Below are 21,993 nucleotides of genomic sequence, written 5' to 3' on the forward strand. Positions count from 1 at the left end.
TTGAGGAGTCTACAGTCTTTGACAGAGTTTTATTTTTTGCAGGGGGTGGGGTGGGGCGTATTTTGAACAGCCTTTAAATACCCTGTGGGTAGGAGTATTTCCAGTTTTGGCATGATGCGTGCATTCTGATAAATGAAATCAACCTACAAAGTGGACCTTTGCATTGACAACCAATACAGCATGCGTCTGTGCTAGTGACTCACGCAGCCTGTCATATTTTTTGTTTTGTTATTTAATGTATAGTTATAAATATTTTTGTGGTGTAAATATATCGTGGATATTTTAACATCAACGAACAAATACTTGGTAATACGCATTTACAGAAAGGATATTTTTGTGCTTCGTGACGCTGAAATCTTTATAAATCAATTTTTCAAAACTTCAAAACATTTTGTGGCATATGTTGCTCACCTCAGAAGAGAGAAAACTATAGGGCAGAAGCACTGCTGAGATTTTTGCATGCTTTTCTTTGAGCATGCTAGAGATATCAATGTAATTAGTTAATAATACAAACCTGGGCACGCCATCCTTGTCCAAACAGCATTGTGAGCTGATCAAGTCCTGCCCTGGTGCTGCTGGGGAAGGTCCAAGGAATCTCAGCACAGGCAGCAGCCATCAGTACCAGGGGAGAGAAATTTCTCCGAACCACACCAGCCAAGTCCTGTGACACTGCCTGACCCAAGCGGGGTCCCTGGGCCGTCTCCTCCTCCCATACGCTCATTATGCCCAGAGCAAGCCTACGAGGTGTGAAGCCGCAGACGGCGCTGGGCGACAAGGAGCGACCAGCGAGGAGCAGGGTTTTTTCTGTCTGCAGTTCACTGTTGCGTTTTGAACAGAAGTCCCTGCAATTCACCGGTTGCCTCCTACAGCTGATCCCGGCTGTGGCGGGAAGACTGCCCCCTCGTAATGCAGTCACTCGGCAGAGCCCGTGGCCCTCTGCCCAGGCAGACAGCACCGTGCTGTCAGCGGCCTGCTCCCCGCAGTGACACCAAGCCACCAGTGCTGTGACACTTTCTGTCCTGCTGTACCACCAGCACGCCACTTTCAGAGCACCGCAGGACCCTGAGGCAGGCCTGGATGGCAGTCACAGTGCTGAGCAGGGCCACCCAGGGCCTGTGCTGCCTGGTGCCAGGTTAAAAGCACTGGATGGATCAGGCGGCTTCGCTTCAAAGCTGAGTGGGGACTGCCGGCCAGCCCCACAGCTGCAGCACATCTGCCTGGGCACGGGGCTGGGCCACCATCAGCCTGCTGCAGACAGCAACCAGCAGCACCCATAGCAAAACAAAACAGACAAAATTAATGGGAAAGCAGAGCCAGGGAGCTTGAGCGTGGCACCAAATCTGTGGCAAAACCAAAGCACCACTGATTTCTCATCCCCACACGATTCACAAGGCAAGCGGCATTTGCAGTGCATTTATGTAAATCCAAAACAGACCACTGGCCTGGCTTTAATTTTCCAGAAAGCCGACCTCGCACAGCTTGGGAGTGCAGAGACTGACCCAGCAGGCATAAGCGATGCACATGGCTGCTCCCCAGCCCCGTGGTGAGCTGAAGAAGTGCCCTGCCAGTGCCAGTGCCCCGGGATGGCAGCAGCCTCCCGGGCCAGGTGAGGTCCTGAGCCTCTGCTGGAGGCGCAAGCACCACTGAGTGGCTTGGGTCATCGCACCAGCACTGCCGGCCACTACGGCTCTTTTGTAGTGCTCTGAAAGCACAGAAACACATTTCTAAGAAGCCCACACCAAAGGAGACCACTGCTCCACCCTGGCCTCAGGCAGCAGCCAGAGCTCTTCCAGCCTCTGCCAGTCACATCTCAGGGGCTTCCCAGTCAGAAACCAGCACCGTGCCCAAAGGCTCCTGCTAGGATCATTCTCTGTTCCTTCTTCCTGCCTCCCACTTTCATAGAGTAGCACAGGTTGGAAGGGACCCACAAGGATCATCAAGTCCAATTTGGTAGGCACAGTCCTTTTCAGAGGCAGGATTGTGCTCTGTGATCAACATAAATTGTTTTATTTAAAGGAGAAGAAACTTAAAACTCATTGAAAGATTCAGAGATATCCAGGCATACAGCTTTGTTCTGAAATGCTCAAACATCAGTGCGTAGGTGGTCATGTCGGTAGTCTTGCACCAAACTGTAAATTATACAGTAGCATAATTTAATGTACTGCAGATATTGCCATGCGTAATACCTGACACATACTTTATATGGGATGTTGCACCAATTCTTAGAAACTGCAGCTATCTACTGTGTTATGAAGCACGTAACTGAGAGTACTGTGGACCTCAAGGGGAATTTATGACGTGGCTGTTGCTGAGGTAATGCACTGCAGACCCCTAAAGTCATCTTGAGCTACAGGAATGCTTTGTTTTAGTATCTCCTCGCACAAACTTCCTGCCCTGAAAGTTCAAGCAAGGCTTTAGGTTGTCAGCCCATGCGCTGTATTATTTTCAGTGACAGGTAGAGCTAATTAGCTTGTATAGTGATTGTGTGCACTACTCTACCCTCATTATTTCTAGCCTTGCCATGCAAGCAACAATTACGACGCCGTAAGGACACGCAGAGCTATGCCTGGAATCTGTTGAACTCGGCAGAGGCGCATGCCGGAGCCATGTCGCACCACCACAAAGGGTTTACAAAGAGGTCTTGCATGCTTGTCTGCCTTTCCTCTGCCCCAGCAGCTCCTTCCCAGCCGGCCCAGGGGGAACAGCCCCTGTAGACCCCACAGGAGTCAGCACCTGGCTGCTGTCAGGGCCTCAGTGCACCCAGCCATGACACAGCTGGAAGCTCACCGGGGAGCTAAAGGCCACGAGCGTTCGGGAGAACATGCAACACAGTGTTTTCTCCCAGTAGCCTCTTCTGGGTGTTTGCCCTAGTTCCCCATGGAAAACAAAGCAGGGTGTAGTTTCACACCGCCAGGTATCGCTTTCCACATTTCATTAGACAGCTAGGTGACAGCAAGGCTTCTGAAGACATGAGCCTAGCACGTTCCTCTGGAGGTGCTAGGAGAAGCCCATGGGTTGTCAGAATCCTAACACTGGGTCCCCTAGACCTCATCACATCTGGCAGTGAGTTAGCACAAACTTGTTTTACACACACTTCATTTCTATCCAAGCCCTATGCAGCCTGGAGAGGAGAGCCTCTTGCACCCTGTCTCCCACAGGAGAGTCCCCTCCGTCCTCAAAGCCGTGCCCTCTGCTGCTGGGGCAGTTCCCTGATGGGCACAGCAGCTGCCAGCACGGCTGGGTGAGCATGCCTGGGCTCACAGCCCTGAGATGCAAAGCGAGCATTGCACACCAGCACAGCAAGGAGCGGACATGTAAAAGAAAAACCACAAGGTGATGTGGCTGTTGGGAACAGTCACACTAAGGCCGCCTACAACTCTCTTCTGCACCCCTAAGGATTATAAGAACGGTCAAGGGCACCCAGCCCACATCAGCTTTAAGACTGATATTGGTTTAAAGTGAGAGAAGAGTGTCCTAGAGATGGGGAGGTGGAAGGCGATGGGGAGGTGGAAGGCGATGTGATGTTAGAAGAAGCAAGCAGAAGCCACCGGTGCCCTAGGGTGTTGCTGCACCCAAGCACTAGCAGGGACCTTCTGTCAGCAGCCAGATCTGCATCTACATCAGCACCACTGCCAGATAGCTGGATCCAGCCTTCTGGAGCAGCTGCTCCTACAGGTCCAAAAGACTATTAGTTTGTGAGGTGAAGAAGTCTTTTTTTTTTTTTTTTTTGCTTCATTTTAAGAAATAATTAAATAATAATAGAAAAGCTGCAGTTTCAGCAAGAACAAGTTGTTTGTGTGCTGTTGGTTCCAGTAAAAGACACCCATACTTCTTGTAACCAAGCAGGAAGAAGCACAGACTTTTTGTTGCTTGCTCCCACCCCAGCAGAGAATTGGCTGACACAGGTGCAGCTGTGCATCCTGTTAGGAAAAGAGGAGGCAGTGGCAGCAGCACTTATGAGGTTGCTGTCCTGCATCACATCATCTGTGCTTTACTTTTGCTAAGGCCCACTAGAATCTTTCTTTTTGTTTCTCAAAGCTCTCTCATATGTCCCTGCATTCAATTTCCCAGCTGTACTGGTTTGGACATGATTACATGCATTCAAGTGAGAATAGAAAGCAGAACTGGAAGTGGCATAGCCTCATTGGGCTATTTCCTAAATTCAAATGACAAAGTTGGCAGCACTAACTATTTCTGTAACACAAACATGACTGTATAGACTTTACATTGTCTTTAAATAACAGATTCCCAAGACTGGAGTCCAAATATAGTGAAGCTTCCATTAAGGAACACGCTGGGGTTAGAGCAAAAATGAGTTTCCCAGCAGAGTGGTCTTTAGTTAAAGGTCAGAAAAAATTATAATTGGAAACCTTATTAGGGTAATTTAAGATACTCGGTGTAGATGCCAGTTGAAGGAATATTTAGTGCAGTAAGTACCTAAGCGCTTATCGAGAGTCTGAGTCCTTTAAAAGGTTGTTATAATCAATATAACACAGTAGGAGAAGATAGCCTAGTTTATGTATATGAACTCCAGATTTAACTTTTAAATTCCAGTACTTTATAGTCTTAAGCTAGACCAGACCTCTGTGTGTGTGTGTGTCTGTGTGTGTTAGTACAAGGCAGGGATTATTCCAGCAGGGAAGCACCTGCTGCATGGTGCCACGAGGTGCTGCTTCTGAAGCCGTCCTGGCAGCAGCGCCCGCCACCTTCCCCCTCACACCCCTCACCCAAGAGGCTGCTCCTGCCACATGGATCCAGCCCTGCTCGAGCTTCTGCAGCAGCACAGCCTCAGTACGAAAAGAGTTTATTGCAAGCCAGCACCGCCCAGCCCAGCAGACCCTGCAGCAGGCGAGTGCTGCCTGCAGCTCCCAGCAGCAGAGGAGCCCTTGCTGTCCTCCCAGGCAGGGGGCTGGAAACAGGGATCTGCAGCAGAGGGGCTGGTTCCTACCTGTGGCCATACTGCCCTCCCAGAAGTCTGCTGAAAGCATCCCTTCCGTTGCAACAGGCACCTGACCAGAGCGCACGGCACATAACTGTGCCACTCACATCCCTGGGGCTTGCCTGTGCAGAGGGTTTTGTGACCGGACATCAGTACCTGCTCTCCCTAGACCCTGGACACCAAATCCTGAGCAAGCTGCAGTCAAGAGACACAGACAGCCAACACTATAGCACCAGCCCTGCCAACAGCAAACCAGCAGCACCAACAGCTAGCTTGCATGTATAGGTATTTGTGGTTTTGGTACGGACCCCTGAGAGAACAGATCAGGTCACAGACAGGCTTCAGCAACTCACCCTACAGGCAGCAAAGGAAAAACCAGCAGCTGTGTGTCATTGCTTTCAACAGAGCATTGGCATAACAAGCAGCAGCTTACCTCTGGGTGCTTTCTGCCTCCATGTAACAGGATGAGATTTAAAAGACCTGATTTCCAGAAGCATCTCAATTTCCACAGCTGAATCCCCATCTTTCTTTTGTTGCCTCGAAAAGTTGGACCTGCTCATGAGATCTCCAGGCATTTCTCTCCCGGAGATGTAAAAACAAAACAAACAAACAAAAAACCCCACCAACCAAATGAAAAAGCCCTTTCAATTCAACCCCAGTGGTTTATAACAATACCACAGTCTTTAGCTACCCCAAATGGTAGCAGCTTTTTGTAAAAAACAAACACAAAAAGCAGTTGAGAAAATCTTTTCCTCTCCCACTGCAGAACTTTCCCAACTTTAAAATTGCTTCCCAAGGCGTAGCCTTGCAGCTGTTTATATTTACTGCAAACAAGCGCATTCATTCCCTTTTCATTTTAATTGCCCTGCCAGAAGGTATCTTCTGAATGAGATCTTAATTAGAAGTAGCCTGTGGAAGCAGAGTATTGGATCCACCTGGGACAAATTGAGATAAATGTCCTCCCCTTCTCATTGCACTTTAACGGTGCCTTGATATTCTGTTCAAAAATCTTCTTTTACTCTTTGCCATTGTTCTCCGGCTGAGCAATTTAAAAGCCTAGCTTTTGCTCTAAGTGATGACAGCTATGGAAACACCTTTTCCTTTCCCCTCCCAGATGGTTCATGGGTACAAAGCTAAGATTCAGTAGAGCCTATGCATGGACTGTCAGCTCCCACATCTTCCCCTATACCTCAAAGAAGGATTTTAGGGTGCCCCTTTTCTTCCCTGGGTACCCGTGCCAAATGCTTAACAGCAAAATAAGCCATAACAGCCTCCCTCATCTCTCTCTGTCGCCGTCTAGGGAAGAGGGCCTGGGGCTGGCGGGTGTTTGCTTGGGAGCCCGCGGCGGAGGCAGCAAGCTGCCGGGGGCTCTGGCTGCCGCAGCAGGGAGCCAACATGCCGTGCCGGGAGCGCGGCCCCCTCGCTCCGTCCAGCAGCACCCTGCATGCCTCTCACTGCTGCTGGGGGCTTACTTCGAGACAACAGTAGCCCAAGCAACGTGCACGCGTGTGCGTTTAATATAAACGAGAATCTGCAGAAGCACCATTTACTAGGTTCTCGCGGAGGCATTGCTGGCACCGATCTCTTGCGAAATTCACGGCAACGGCATTTCCGAAGGGAGTTTGGGTTTGTGCGTTTTTCCCCTTAAGTTATATGAAAGTCTTCTATTCATCATGAAGATTTATTGATTGTTCTAGGAGTTTGGGATAATTAAATACACAAAGGCTTGACAGCTATAGTAGAGCATATTCTTTTAGCAATGCTAACAGTACGTTAAATCCAAGGAATTCCACTCTTATTACACCATGGAGGACATAACTAAGATCAGCGTACTGGATATAAATATCCATGACGCCACTTAAATATCAAGTACATGACTAGACTACAGCTATGGAAGTTGTGTCTCACTTACTCGTTAGTTATTAACGTTAATGACCCCTCAACTCACTTCCATTATGCTCATTACTTCATAGCTGAATAAAATCATTTACATTCATCATTTGTGGGTTTTTAGTCTCATGAGGACTTACAGACTAGTACTACATTGTTCTGTGAGTATCCCCAAGTTTTGCAGAAAGCAAATTCTTGTCACCCCTCCCCTCCCGCTGCTAACTGTCCCGCTATGAAACAGGTGGCTATCTGCCCTCCAAGTGAGATTTTATTGCTAAAATAAAGTAAAAATTGTTTTAAAACAAAGAACACACATCTTTATAGTAAAACTCAAGTTTGTTTTACAATTAGAGAAAAGAGTCACATGGTCCCCCAAAAAACCCCAAGTTTTATATATATTTTGAAAATATATTTAAAAACATAAAAAACTCTATAGTTAAACATATATTATGTTAATCAGTACACTTAAATATAGCTTAATTATATTTACAATATGACGCAGTTGCTTTTAAATTTTAATGCCAATTTCAGTTTTTCCCAAAAAACATAAAATTATATAAATATACAATAAATATTTATGTTACACAAGGTGAATAGTAGAGAACAAGGCCACAGACATGAACTTACATTTGCAAGTCTTTACTTTAACACAGCACTAGGCCTGCTGACATGCATGATATACCTTTGTCACAAACAGACCACAGCAAGATTTTAATTAAGTGACATGAACGAAAACCAACCCCCCACCCAACCATCATCCCTCAACTCTAACTAAAACTCCCGAGCCTGTGATCATGTACGTAGCGGGTCAGGCAGGTGAGAGTCATGGGACTGCCTTTAATTGCCAGTTTCACAGTATGGATGTTGAAAGCATCAATTGGCATATAAGTGGCGTGTTACGGGAACACACTCTAGAAGTAGTTAGACGTGGTTCTGTAAGTTCTCAGCTCCATCCTTTAGTTCTCTCCACCTGCATGGGCTGCACTTTACCCCTTTGGGTGTATTTTAAAGGAATTATTCCAGTGGTCTGGTGTGCAGCTGCCAACAGACTGCTGTACTGCAAGGCTCCCCACACCACAGTCAGCGAACGGGCAATGGGGAACAGGAGTAGAAACCTCATCAGGTGGCTTTGCTGCAAAAGACAGAGCAGAGTAGAAGCCACTTGTTCGTGCTTTAATATACTAGCATTTGTATTCCCTGGTCAAAAAAAAAAAAAGGTTTTCTTCATTTTGTATTTTAATGAAGGCCATCATTTTGGGTTACTTTAAATACCAAGCTATTCTACGAGTAGACCTATTTATTTTACTCGTCTAGAAAGTTAATGGCACAACTTGGATCCAACTGTTTTAATTCTGTAACACCAGTGACGCTCTCACCTATTCCAGGTGAGGATGACTGACTTAAAGATATACCCATCATTAACTTCAGGAAATTAGGAACTTTATTTCTGGCATGATTTAGGTGTTAACACTTCTTTTGGAAATACATTTTATTTGAACTTGGAATTACTTTATTCCTGTATCTGATTAGGATCACCATTATGTCCTAGCCACCGTTTCTTTTTCCATTCTACATGATCTGTTTGGTATTCACTCATTAGCATCATCCTTTCCCCTTCCTAAACAATAAAACCTAATTTTCAGTGGAGCTACCAGTACACCGTCTCTCTGCAGTAGTTTAGAAACACTGGGGAGAATAGTGCCTTAGTAATGTTTGGGTCATTAAACGCAAAGGGTAATACACAGACAGGTACTGGCTACAGCAAAATGAAATTCTCCCTTGCTCCAATGTCCAGTTTGCATAAAAAAATACTTTGGCTAAAGTTTTGAAGCATTTCAATATGATCTTCATGTCTGACTTTTATGTGGGAGCCTACATACCTACAATTAATTGGCAATGGCTCAACTTTGAAGTTTAAATGTGTCACCTAACCTTGTCTTCTCATTTATGGTCCAGTGGACTTGCAGCCAATACAGAAAGTTCAGAAAGTTTCCATTTTACAGTTGGGATGGCTCTACTTTGACAGTCCATTAAATTGCAAAGGGAGGTCCTCTTACCTTAAGTAGAGGAAATCACTTACTTTGTTGGTCTACAGAATTGGTTTCTACTAGGAGTGACATAAACATATTAGATGTATTCTTCATAGGTAATACTTGTGGGGGATGATATTCCAAATAAACTTTGCCTATTCCAGGTTTTAATTAATTTCAACAGAAAGGCGTAACCATTGCAGCTTCTGCAGTAGTTATATTTTGCAGCATTTTCCTCTTTGTTATCTACAGTGATTACAATTATCACATCTATCTTCAGTGAGCTCACTAATGAGCTGTTTCTGCCTCTCCACCCACTGTAGCCAGCTCAAGTGCTATGCCCAAACTCTTAGGCTTACAACCTGACGTTTTAGTAATACTTCTGTCAGGGTAGCTAGAGCAGCAGCACAGGGATAAATAAGTTTATCAGAACCAAAGCAGATGTTCAGCCTGCTACTCTAGCACTTACTTCAAGTTTACTTTTAATGCCAATTTGTTTCAAGGAATAAGGCTGACAGGAGAGTTAGAGCTGCATTCACATAAATGTTAATTGCTTTCAACCAGAGGCAGGGAATCTTTGGACAATTTATGCCTCATTCCCCTGCTGTTGCAGAGGGGTCTCTCCAGCACAGATGCCGCAACCATTTGCACACTGTGCTCTCCCCCAGCACTTTGAGGCCGGTGGCTGCAGGACACACTCTGGAGCAGAAGGCTGCACTACGTGCATCAGCATGCAAGGCAAAGCCGTTTCTCTCAGGCAGCACGCACAGGACCAAATTCAGTGCTGACTACAATCTGGAGAGCAGCAGTCAAGCCAAAACACTGTTGTTTATCCCTGAACTAAGCTATCTAGTCCCATGACATCCCTCTGCTTTGCTGTAATCATTCCAGACCCTTTTGTATTGACATTCTTGCTGTGCTTCACCAAGACATTTGATCCAAGCCCAGGATCCTGTTACATTACAATCATTGCTCTCAACATTCTAAAGAATAGTTTCTGCATGACAAGCTCCAGTTGTATGGTAAGTGAAACATTTCAAAGATCACCATCCAATTCCTTCCAGAGGGGTATGGGGGGAAACCAAACACAAACAAACATGGTATAAGAAAATGCACGTCTCAAAAGACAGTGACTGAAAAAAAAAAAACCACCAAAGCATGTTGTCAGACAGTTAAATAAGTGCTGTCTTTAAGCCTGAAGTTCAACAATGTGAAGTGGAACATCACCATTCTTTTTCAGTTGCCTTTTTTTATTTTATTTTTTTGTCAATAGTTGGATTGCTATTGCAAACACCTCACAACATACAAAAAACAAATTGGTCTTTAATCCAGGATAAGGTAATGATTTTTTATCTTTTTTTTTTCCTCAATCTGATGGGAGCTCAAAAGTAAGAGAAACAGTAAAACTATGACAACAGCACCTTGACATTGTTTTAATTCCAACGCTATCAGAAGTTAAAAGCAGTAAACAGATATAATACTAACAAGAATAAAGATACTTACTGTCTAAAATGTAAACGGAATGTTTTGGTTCAATTTATTTTTCTGAAAGAGGACAGTATCATCAATTCACAATTGAAGCAGCATGCAATTTTATTCTTTTTTTTTTTTTAAAACTTTTTATACTTTCAATTCTTGGCAACGGCGACAAACCACAATGTTATCGAGGAATGTAATGCAGACTTTTTAGTTTGCTTTTTTTTGTTGTTTTTTACGTTGTGCGCAAATGACTTTTGTTCCCTTTCAGGTCATGGATATGTTCAATAAATAGTTTGTGGAACCACTGTACTGTATAAACTTCAGTTATACATGCAGTCCATAAAATTATTTTTTTTACTGAATAATTTACCCTGTTATGTATATATACAAATAGATAATTTTGTCTCAATATAATCTATACAACACAAATCCACTATCTTCCCCTTTTAATGGTTAATGTACATACACAGGAAGTGTCTATTCTTATAAACCGCCAGCCAACTCTCTTCTTGTTATCCATGGTGAGAGCTCTCACGTAAGACTGGGTAGTTCGGCACTGGGAGTTCCAGTGCCTCTTGTCTATGCCCCTGCAGCCCTCCTTTGTGTACCCCTTGGGGTTGCATTTGGTCTCATAGAAGTATTGCTTCAGTTGGCCTTTGGGTACTGGGACTTTTTCAAGGACTGTGACAGTCGCACCAGACATGTCCACTGCAGTCTTTTTCTCTGCCGCCGTCACCCACTCGCTCGTACTGTCACACACGCTCAGTTCCCCACGCCGAGCTGGGTCAGAGTGACGCCGGACTCTCATGGACATGTTTGCAGCATCCAAGTAGTTTTTGTACTCCTCGAGCAGGAAGAGCAGCGGGGGTTCCAAAGGCACTTGACTGCTCAGCATGACTCGGGATGTGTACAAGTCTGCATCCTTGTTTTCCTCGCTGGGCTGGATGTCCTGATCTTCATCTAGCAGCTCCTCTATCACATGTTCAAAGGTGTCTGCCAGCGATGTCAGTCCTCTTGAACCTGCATTGGGCCCGTTTAGGCTCTCAAGAGTCCCGTGGGTCCGAAGACCTGGGTAAGCCAAGCTGCCTTGTCCTCTTACACTAGCTTCTTTCATCGGGGCAGCTTTCATGCAACTGAAGTATGAGATAACCATAGTAAGGAAAAGGATGGTCATCACTCTTCTCACTTGGTGGAACTGTTAAGGACAAGAACAAGAAAAAAAGTGTTTAATTTACAAAGGACCAAGTAATAAAGATTCACCTGGGTTATCATGAGACATTATGCATTTTCTGCAGAGATCTGCTGCATATGCAGCTGCAACTCATTATCAGTGATAAAGCATAGTCTTGTACCAAGGTGTTTCTTTGATTTAGATTTTCAGATAAATCACACGCCAAAACTTGGGCAACATTTATAATGGTGAGTCAGAGTTCTTATGTGCCAATGTCCTTCTGTGGTATTAGATTAGATACTATATGGACCTCTTATTTGTTGACTGATTACACCTATTTCAAATAATAACTGAAGCAGAACTGCTATTTAGCAATGCAGCATTTGAGCAGTAAAAGGCAGCTTCACGAGTGTCAAAGGTATGACTTCCATTTAAAGAACAAATGCAAATATTTGATTTTTTAAGATCTCTCTATGCCAAAAATAATTAAATTCACAAGAAACTGAACAGCACCAGGATAAATTGGATTTGTATTTTATATGCAATCTTCAAAACACAGGAAGACGCTGTACAGTTCTGGGGTCTCCGCAGGTCAATTCCTCATCTAAAAGTAGAAGGCATGTATGCACAAATATAGAACAAGAAAATGGTGCAGGACAGCGTGCTTGCAACCGTACTAAATTTGAGCTGGAAAGATTGCTCACATCATGTGAATGCCATGGAAAGGGCTTACTGGATTACAGAGCTGATAAAGAGCTATACTGAAACAACAGCACCAGAACCACTGTACCGTATTTTCCCAGAGCCACTCACCACCTATTCTCAAGCAGGCAAAGTATCTACTTAAACACACGGCTACACACAAAAAAAAACACAACAAAACAACACAACCAACCAGGAGCACAACCAGGCAGCAGCCCTGCTTGCCCTATTTAAACACAGCAGCTCTTCTTTGTTTCCCCCATTCTGCTCCCAGTTCTGGAGCATGTTATGGGCTGTGCCTTGGTGCTTATAGGTACACTTGACTTGAGCACAGAGGGATAGCACCATGAGTGAGTGCCAGTAAGAAAACTTTTCACCAGCCTGAGAAAACTCCTTTGTACCAGCACTCCGAACATTTTGGGCTTGTATGACTGTTCCTTCCCCAGTGCTTTGCTGAGTCTCTAGCAATCATACATTCCTCAGGGTAGAGATTAGAGATTGTTTCCCCCTGAAGTATGGAGTACATACTTAAGGTACTATTAAAACAAGAACATCCCAAACCCTGCTGTGACAGACAGCTATGCTTTCTGTCTGATCCCAAGTGCTACTACAACATCTATCATGCCCAGTTGTTATTTCTCCTCCTTCCGATCCCGGCTCTCATCCGTTCTGCTTGCTAGAAAGCAATGGCATTGTTCACATTTTTGAAGCAGCAGCTAATGCTTGTTTCAAAGCTTTTGAAGTTCATTCGGAAGTACCTCATACTTGGCAGCACTCATTGGAGTAAATGCTATTTCTGTTTGCCAACAGGGTGCTATGTAAAATGCCTTACTTCATCTCCTGCAAATATGCTGTGGGAAACTAGTACTCTTAAGACTCCAACGTGGAAAGACAATCTATCATAAACCATACAAAGAAAATGAAATATGTACTAGAGAGGCAGTGGCCAAAATGTACATCTCTAAGTCTACTTAATGAAGTGTTGGAGTGGGCGAAGTGTTTGGTTTTATGTCTGTGCCCCTCCCCTCCCCACCACGGAACACAACTGCAGCTAAGAGTCATCTCCACCCCAGGCCAACTCTACTTTCTTCCCTCCATCTCTTCCTGTTTAAGTGTTATTGTGGCATAGATTTATTAAGATTAAACAAACCTGACATCTGTGACTCACAGGAACACAGTGTTTGCTCTAACTGTGCAGAACATTAATATTTAGCAGATTTTTCATCCTAGGATTTTAAAAAACATTTTAGAGAGCAATATCAGATTTCTTCCTCGAAGGGAAGAAACACACTAGACATGATTTACACACAAGGAAGAAGGCTATCAGTCTTCCTTTATCAAACACAGAGAGACAAGACAGAGGGAGAAGGGGTGGTTCTCCTAGCATACCAGGACAGAGCCAGTGGAACATCATACGCTCCCTCTTCAAGAATTTTCATATAAAAAAAAGACAAAAACCAAACCCCATATCACACGTTGTGACCACCAAAGCAACGAACACAAAACAGATCTTCTGGTTCCTAATCAAGTTCCCATTATTTTTGTTAGAGTAGTGCCCAAAAGGTCCCAGCCAATATCTGGACTCTGGAGGCAAGATCCCGTCTGAGCACGCAGTGCCCCAGAGAGCCCTCCAACACAGAAGAGGTAGGGCACAACAGACAGGGTACCAAGGCAAGCACAGAACTAAGAGAAGTTTGCACACATTGGCTAAGTTCACCCTCGGAAGGCCGAGTATTTGCTCAATTCAGTAGGTGAGCAAAAGATGCAATGACTTCTGGCACAAGCCGCATCCCTCACAATTACCATTGGGCCATTAGGGTAGCAATAAACTTGATGGGATCCAAAGTGACTAGAATAGGGGCTGTGAAACTTCATTTGCATGGACAGCTTTCTTACAAGGAACAAAGAGGGAAAGCAGAGAGATGTAGAGCTATCTTACCATGGCCTCAACATACCCTCAGCAATCTCCAACAATTGCTGGTTGATTACCAGATCTAACACTACTCTATATCTGACATTCAACTAATCCTTCCTTATTCAGTGTTTCCTTCCACTTCTGAAGGAAAACGCTGTCAAGCTTGATCAATTTGTATCCCATCCAATGATATCTGACTGTCACTATTTGGGATAGTAAGAAAACGTACAGCTAGGCTTTGAAAACCCACAACTTTAAGACACTTTAAGATAGCCACTATTCACAAGTGAACGTGGCCCCCTAAAAAGCCACCCTTTTCCCTCCCGTTTATATCTGTAGAATATTATATCAAAGTAAGTTTTGGCAGTACAGACATGGAATATCGCTATCAAGAGAACATAGAAAAACTTCTACTTGCTCATAAAAGAGTCCTTGACTATTCTGAACAGTGTAAGCAGGCTGTGAAAAAAATCTTCTAACATGGTCCTATACAGTCAATTCTGGGCAGCAACAAAATGATACCGCGTGAGTTAACAGGATGAAGTCATCTGTGAACACCTAGGAAACCTCTTCATTTTAGAGGTCATATCTTTTAGTAGTAGTTGCTCTAAATCTACTAGTGCACTAGCAGAGCAAGAATTAAACCTCCCTTCGTGGTTGGAAACAGCCTTTCAGCTCCTTTTGAATTGACTCATGAGTGCATGGTTCACCTCCCACTTAGCAAGGCAGGACTAGTACCACCATGCAGCTCCAAAAAAGTCATTGGAAACAAGTTGGATGGCAGTTGCCCATCCCTTTCCTTCTGCTCCCCAACTGTCAAGCCTGTATTATACAGCAAAGATTACAGATGCTGGCCATCCTGTTACACCGAGCACCTCGTACACCCTGCACACCAGACTGCATACACCCTTCCAGTTACGAGGCAGTCACCACACCACCCCACATGGAAGTGGAAGAGGGGCTGGAACACAGGACAAAGCTGCACTTGCCCATTTCCCCAGCACACAGGCTGAGTGAGGTACTGCCCCTTGCCATCTCAGGCACATCTGCTACTGCAAGGCCCTGTCTGGAGATGCCTCAGCCCTGCTGGGTACTCCCACGGCAGATGCTGCCCAAGTAGACTAAACAACTTCTTCCCACAGAGGCTCATCAGTGCTCTGAAATGGCATATTTTTACCTGAAGCAACCCGACTTGTGGCATAAAGACCACCAACTGGCACCAAGCACACCAATACCATCAAATGCCAGCCAAGCCAGAGCAGCTGTGGGCACTTTTTGGCCACACACTGGTAGAAAAAAAAACACAACCCAATCACTGATGACGCGGCCTCACTTTGTTGTCCTATCATGCATCCATTCTCTCCCCTCTCAGCTGTAGGAGGTTCAGATCCCTACTCCCCACAGCCCAGGAATGATGAGTGAAGACTGCAGCTCTTTTTCACTCCTCCCACCCAGCTATGTCACTCAATCAGACTCCTCTAGGAGAAGAAATCTTACTTCTATTGCTGTCTTATGGACTGTTGAATACAACTATTATCTTGCAAAAAGTAGGTATATGCTGTTTAAAATACATGTATGCCAGCCCTCTTGAGACCTAGCTTTAAAAGGCTTCCTCGGGTCACACAAGATGTCTGTCAGAAATGACATTTGAGACAACTTTCCTGAATGCGATCCATTCCCATGGCTGCAAGAGCATTCTTCCTTCTCTAATGCAGCACAGTGAAGCCAAAGAAATGAAAACAGGTCACCCACCATGGACCAGATCTCAGGAAGACATGACCTAGTTTGTACTTCAATGAAGTCCATACAATTACAGCTAGAGTAAGGGCACTTAATTGTGGCAGTTGTCTCCACTAATGGAAAGGAGGCTCATTAAATGAAGGTCATGTCAATTATCTACAGCTAGTTTACATATGCAGTCAATTACCTATCTGTATTATTTACTTCTGTATTTGCATTCAATGAGAATTGACCAGTTAGTTGTTTTATTTCATTAGTTTTACTTATTTTAAGCAGAAATCTAACTGCTTAACAGGTTGTATTTCCAGCAGAGAGACCTGAGGAACAGCTGTGAACGTGAACTTGCTTTTCTGCATCCTGATATGTGCTATGGAAGTTGAAACAACTTTCAGTAGTGAATAGATTCAGAATGCTTTAATCTCCAGAAAGGAATGTGCAGTGGAAGATAAAATTAGCAGCAAGACGACATTCATTTTTTGCCTTGCCATTTTCTAAGACCTTTATACAAAAGTTCAATTTACTAAATACTACTGAATGGCACAGGCATGAGTTCCTGCTCTACGCATCATTACTGGAGTGTGTGAACAGATACCAAAATGGGATGCATGTCAGCACATGATTTGCAAAGACTAAGTGTACTGAGAACAAACAGCATTAACCTTTAACACATGCATAACTGGATGTCTGACGCACTATGGTTATCCTTACAGCTATTTATGCAAACTATGTAATTATTTTTTATTACAGAAAATATAGCCCCCCCATCTCCCATCTATACATACACAGGCACACCCACACCCAATTTGTATTCTTGTAAGTTGGTGCTTCATGTCAGGAAGAAAAAAACATTTCATTTTTATTCCCTCATGTTGGTTTTCCCTGAGGGAATAAAATCTACTTAACCATAATGCCAGAGATGGCAGAGACTAAGTCAGCACCATTTTGAAGACTAAGACAAATTACAAGCAAATTTATAAGTAGTTTGTAAACTACAACTTTTAACATAAGAAATTGTCTTTGATCTCATGCTACTGAACATTGCCCATAGTACAGCCTCTGAGAACACAGCATCTCCAGCAGTGCCTACATTGGCTCTAAAGAGCATCTGTTTAAAGTACTACAAGGAGTTTGTGGGGTTCCTGGGGTTTATCGGACTCTTCCCTCAAGACATGCAAAAAAAAAATCACAACTTCTCCCATCAGAGGTGGAAAAGAACCCAAAGAAAATGAATGCCAAAATATTAACGTCCCAGCGTTATACCCTGATCTTTCACTGACTTATGCATCAGAGTTTCCTACAGATTTTCTTCATACCTTTCTGGATGCCCAAACAGCCATGCAAAGGACTCACATGCTTCAGAGCTCTAAGAAAGAATTCAGACGCTCTACTGCGTAGACTAGACAGTCTCATCATTACAAGCATGCTTATACTTCAATTGGCCAAGTATGGGACTACAAGGAGTTCCCAGCAGGATTTCTGTCGGACAGATCTAAAACCCATTCTGCCCATACCAGGAAACAAGCAGGATGGGTTTTGGCAGCGTGCACAAGTAAAGAAAGAGCAGGCCAAACTCACAGATGGTATCAGAGGTTTTGGAGAGACAACACCCATAGAAGAGAACAGATGTGCACTATTTTTATACTTTTACAATTGGAATCGATTGTTGAGCGAGGGACACACATGCCGCTTTTCCAGCTGTTTGTACAGCATCCCACACAAGGGGCACTCAAACCACACAGGGGTTTTACTAGGACTACTGTAAACAAACTAACTCAGCTCTAGAAGGGCACGTGTGCATGCCACTGTGCTTATCAAACAATTCGCTTAACCGCAACAGTTTTTTGCCAAACCCTCATGTTGAAATAAAGGTATATGGGGAAAGTCCCCTTCAAATAGAAGGTGCTACCAACAGGCCTACTTCTGTTCATCAGCAGGAGTAGAATGGGTAAGATATGCGATACTCGTATTGCCATGCCAGAAATACTGAACAGTAGAGATACGACTTCCAAGTTTAAGACCTCAGCATTAATGAATTCCAGCTTCTGAACTGATTTCAGGCTTAGAAAGCTGCATCAAGCTGGTTTGGAGTATGTCTCACAACAGATTCATGCCACCACTGTGTTCATTCAGAAGTACAATTATGACTTCCGTGAAAGCAGAGTTCACCTATAGAACTGGTTATTTAAGAAAAAAACATACCAAGCAACAAAACAAGAAGCCAACCACAAAGCCACTCCATCGAATAATTACTCCATGCCAAGATACTGTCTGGTTTCTCCATGACAGCAGATAATTACAGTTCTCTGAAATCATTCGCTTCAATAGCCACTAGAGCTTCATTTAATGCTAATTCAACCTGTGCGTGGAAGAACATTAGGGCAGAGTCTCGGACCTTAGAGCAGCATCTGTGGTTTGTCTTCCATTTCAGCACTGCTCTTTGGTATGAAACACTGCACTGAATCTTCACAGGACCAAGCTATTCTGCCAAGCACACACATGAAGTTAAGGATAATTGGCATTCGAGAGCAGGAACAGAATGGAGCACATTGCATGCAAACTAGCATGAGTTGGATCCTTTGTACTGTGACATGTGTCCAGCAGCCCGTGAACAACCCAGAAGCTGCTGTACCAGTTAAACCTGGATCTTGCAAGTGCCCAGGAACTACTGAACAGCATGTAAAACATCCCACACAACCATCAGCTCTGCTGCAAGTGGCAAGTTTTCTAGGACCTATAGAACATTATGCACTCACCAGGAATGTAAGCGAAGCTTAGCCAAGGAAAACCAATGGTTAAAAAGCTTAAGCATCGGATGGAACAGTTACCCACGGTTTGGGCAGGCAGTGCGTTCTTCGAGCAAGGGAGGAGAGCAAGGGCTGTGCCCACTTGCTGCAAGATATTTACCTTCGCTGAGACCCTGACTGTGTGTGGCATTGCTGTTAGAGAATACCTTGCTTTTAGCCATAGTCAGTCCTTGAAATGAAGCAGATCAGTATGTTGTGCTGTGCATGAACCAGAAACTGGAAATGCCTGTTGTCAGAGTCCTGACAGGTATTAACAATATGCCTGCATTTGCCAGGAGTGTTATCAGTCATCTTTTGGCTGCCCGCCCTCCTGTGCAGACTTCTCAACACATGCTGAGTCCCGTTGTTAACACAGCACCTCCACAGAAATACCCTCTGTACACAGACAAGGCATGAGAGCTTCTGCCGAGGTACCAGAGAAGCACCTTCTGGAGTCCTGGAGTCCAAAGTTACACAACACAGGGACAACCAGACGAGGAACAGGTTTTTGTTTTTTTTTTGGGGGTTCACAAAGCCACCTCAAGCTACATAAATGGAATAATGAAGAGTTTTAACTTACTGAGGACATCAATGCCATTGGATGGGTTAGTCTAACCCATCTCACTACGCAACCAGCCCTGCACGTGTCCTACTATGACAACTGCTTTATCTTTGGAGACAGCATTGTTGCTGCAAAGGTATGTTAATATATTAGCATAACTACTGAAAACACTTTGGAAAGATGTGATGTATTCACCACTGTTATTTTACTAGGACAAAGCAGCGTACCAGATTTCCAAGCATTAGAGTTGTTAGCCCTCCCCTCCCACCACGTGGTTTCATGTTGAAAAAACCTCTGCAATCACTACACCTGGTTTTCTGTCCCTAACACAATTCTAAAAACCTGGGGGCCTGCTCCAACTGGATTCAGAGGGATCCAAGTTCCACAGACAGCACTGTTTCCACAGTCACATGTTGTAACTGGCATGCAAGTAGCTGAGACCACCCAGAGCAGCCTTCCTCCTCCAGCCTTCCTTGGGCAAGCCTCACTGGCTCAGCAGCAGTTGCCCAGCCAGTTAAGACCCACACACCCACAGACTTACACCATGTATCGTTGCTTCCACTTTGTAAGTTTTGTAGAGGAAAAAAGTCAGGAATTACTATAGGGAGTGTGGTGGTATGCCTGCCAAAGATGCATGTGTCTGAAATCAGGATTCAGTAGTCACCCTGCTCAAGGTGCAAACATGTAGTGGAACTTCAGGAAAAAGTCTTTTTTTTTTTTCTTTTTTCCTGCAAGACTGCAGGTTTTTATCAACCTTATGCCTTCTCCCAGCTGTAAAATCATCTAATCTCTTGCCCAGAGGAGTATTACACAGATTTCTGTCAACATGATGCACTGACATTGGGTTGTCCCATCCCATCCCCCCAATTAAAAATGAAATGTACCTGGCTGATGACTTCTCATACAGTCATTAGATGCAGAGATAGATTGCAGCATCACAGGAAACTATTTCCATGAGAACTGTTAGAGCTCATTGAAGTAGTACATTCCAGTGAACCTGATTGTGGTGTCCAGAGTCACTGCCTAATGTCAATCCATAGTGCTCTCTTCACAGATTTGTACCAGCTGTGAAGGTGGCCCAGCATTTATGTGGTTATAAAATCAGATGGGGCCAACACTATAGCTAATAGCTCTATCAGAACAACTTGTGACAGGTTTGAGTAAAACAGCTTCCTCAGGGATACATGCATATTTGGTAATAATTACACTTTCAAGAGGAAGAAAAAAAAAGTTTCCTAGGTGTGCAGACTAGCTCCTCCCTTCCCCCACCGACATAAGCACACAAATAGCCCAGACATGCCTATAAACAAAAGTATGCAAAATCCAGGCCAACACAATCCAACCTCCCTCCATTTGGGTGTTTTGTTTCATGCACACACACCCCCAACAGAACAAAGTGGCTTTGCTGCCAGTGTACAGTCCTCTCTGTAAGAGCCCTTAAGCTCCAAAGGGTAGGTTCATAGATGGGATTTCAGTAATTAGACATTCCTCTATAAAAACTTCAGTACCTGTCCCTTCACATAAGCAGATGCTACTGCCCTGCAGGGAAGGAGAGCCTCTCCTCAAATAGCTAGGAGTGGGGGGAGGAAAGAGAGAAACATGAAATGACTCGGTAGGAAACAGCTAGTTGTTCTCCCTCTCCTAAACCTCTGCACAACTCAATAGATTACCTCAAAATCACAATCCTAGCCAAAATCAATGCTGCCTTATCAGAGATGATCAGCAGTTCTGGAGAGGTTGAAAAACCTCACAAAGACACTGCAAGAGAAGAGAGACCTGGTACTCACAGTGCTGAGCCTCCACTTCTACTTTTCTTAGGGAACAGACCATCAAAGCTTCCAGAGTGCTTTGCAAGCACTGCATCTCACCATACTTCAGTGAGAGGAGGAACCATCCCAGAAATTGTCTTTTCCTACTAAGCATAAAGAGGCCTGAACAAGTACCCCTGGGTTGCATGACAAGTCACTACTGAACCAGAGAACATGGGAGCCCCCGCTCCCTCGCCCCAGCCACTACCACGAGCTACCTTAACCATATGCATCATTCAAATATTTTGCAACTCACATGTCTAACCCAGAAAGAGGCTGGGCAGCTGATTAAAACCTTAGGGGTATTACTTGAAATACATATGCTAGCTCAATTCCATCTGTGTTGTTAATTAGTTCCTGACTGTAGGTTAAATGTAGGGCATGTTGTCACGAGCCTAAGGTGGGGTGGCAGGACCTCCTGCTATCGCCATATGGCTTTTTGTTTCTTCCTTCATTCTTCAGCTTTTAGCCTCATGCTTCTAATTTGTGGGCTCAACCATTATATAACAAACAACAAGAGGCGGCAAATAGTGCTAATGCAGAAACATTCTTCACCATTAAAACCTCTAGGAGGCTTCACGTGAAATGCAGCACAACTTCCTCTCTCATCCAGAGGCTGCTTCTAGCCAGAACAAATTTGCTATGAAATTCAGGAAATACCTATTCCCATGAAAAACTACCACTGCACAAGTAGGTATTTACCAGCCCTATAAACACAAAACAGGCCGCTTGCCAGGAACCAAAGGTCAGCCTTAACTTGCATAAAATGGAGATGAGCAAAGCTGTGCCTGCTCATAATAAAGATGCTTGGTCTGTACAGGGAATGAAGCAGGTCTCATCCCAATCAAAACAATCAAATGGAGAAAAAAGAAAACCTAACTTCAGTATACCAGCGGTGTCATCTCCACAAATGCATTTTTTTTGTTAGAAATATAAATGGCTCCAGACAGTCCTAGTCAAAACCACACGTCACG

General features: G+C 44.3%; 1 protein-coding gene across 6 annotated transcripts in view; it reads right to left on the bottom strand.

Annotated features, from left to right (window-relative positions):
* Positions 1-10,276: 10,276 nt before the first annotated feature.
* The window catches only part of BDNF (brain derived neurotrophic factor), a 35,216-nt gene continuing 23,499 nt past the window's right edge, over positions 10,277-21,993 (bottom strand). For all 6 annotated transcript variants that reach the window (XM_040558776.1, XM_040558780.1, XM_040558777.1 and 3 more), the window contains exon 2: positions 10,277-11,533. In XM_040558776.1, coding sequence (XP_040414710.1) covers positions 10,772-11,533 — 762 coding nt within the window. In that variant the 3' untranslated portion in view covers positions 10,277-10,771. The remainder of the gene's footprint in view (positions 11,534-21,993) is intronic.

This window comes from Cygnus olor, chromosome 5 (assembly GCF_009769625.2).
Source record: "Cygnus olor isolate bCygOlo1 chromosome 5, bCygOlo1.pri.v2, whole genome shotgun sequence".
Taxonomy (NCBI): domain Eukaryota; kingdom Metazoa; phylum Chordata; class Aves; order Anseriformes; family Anatidae; genus Cygnus; species Cygnus olor.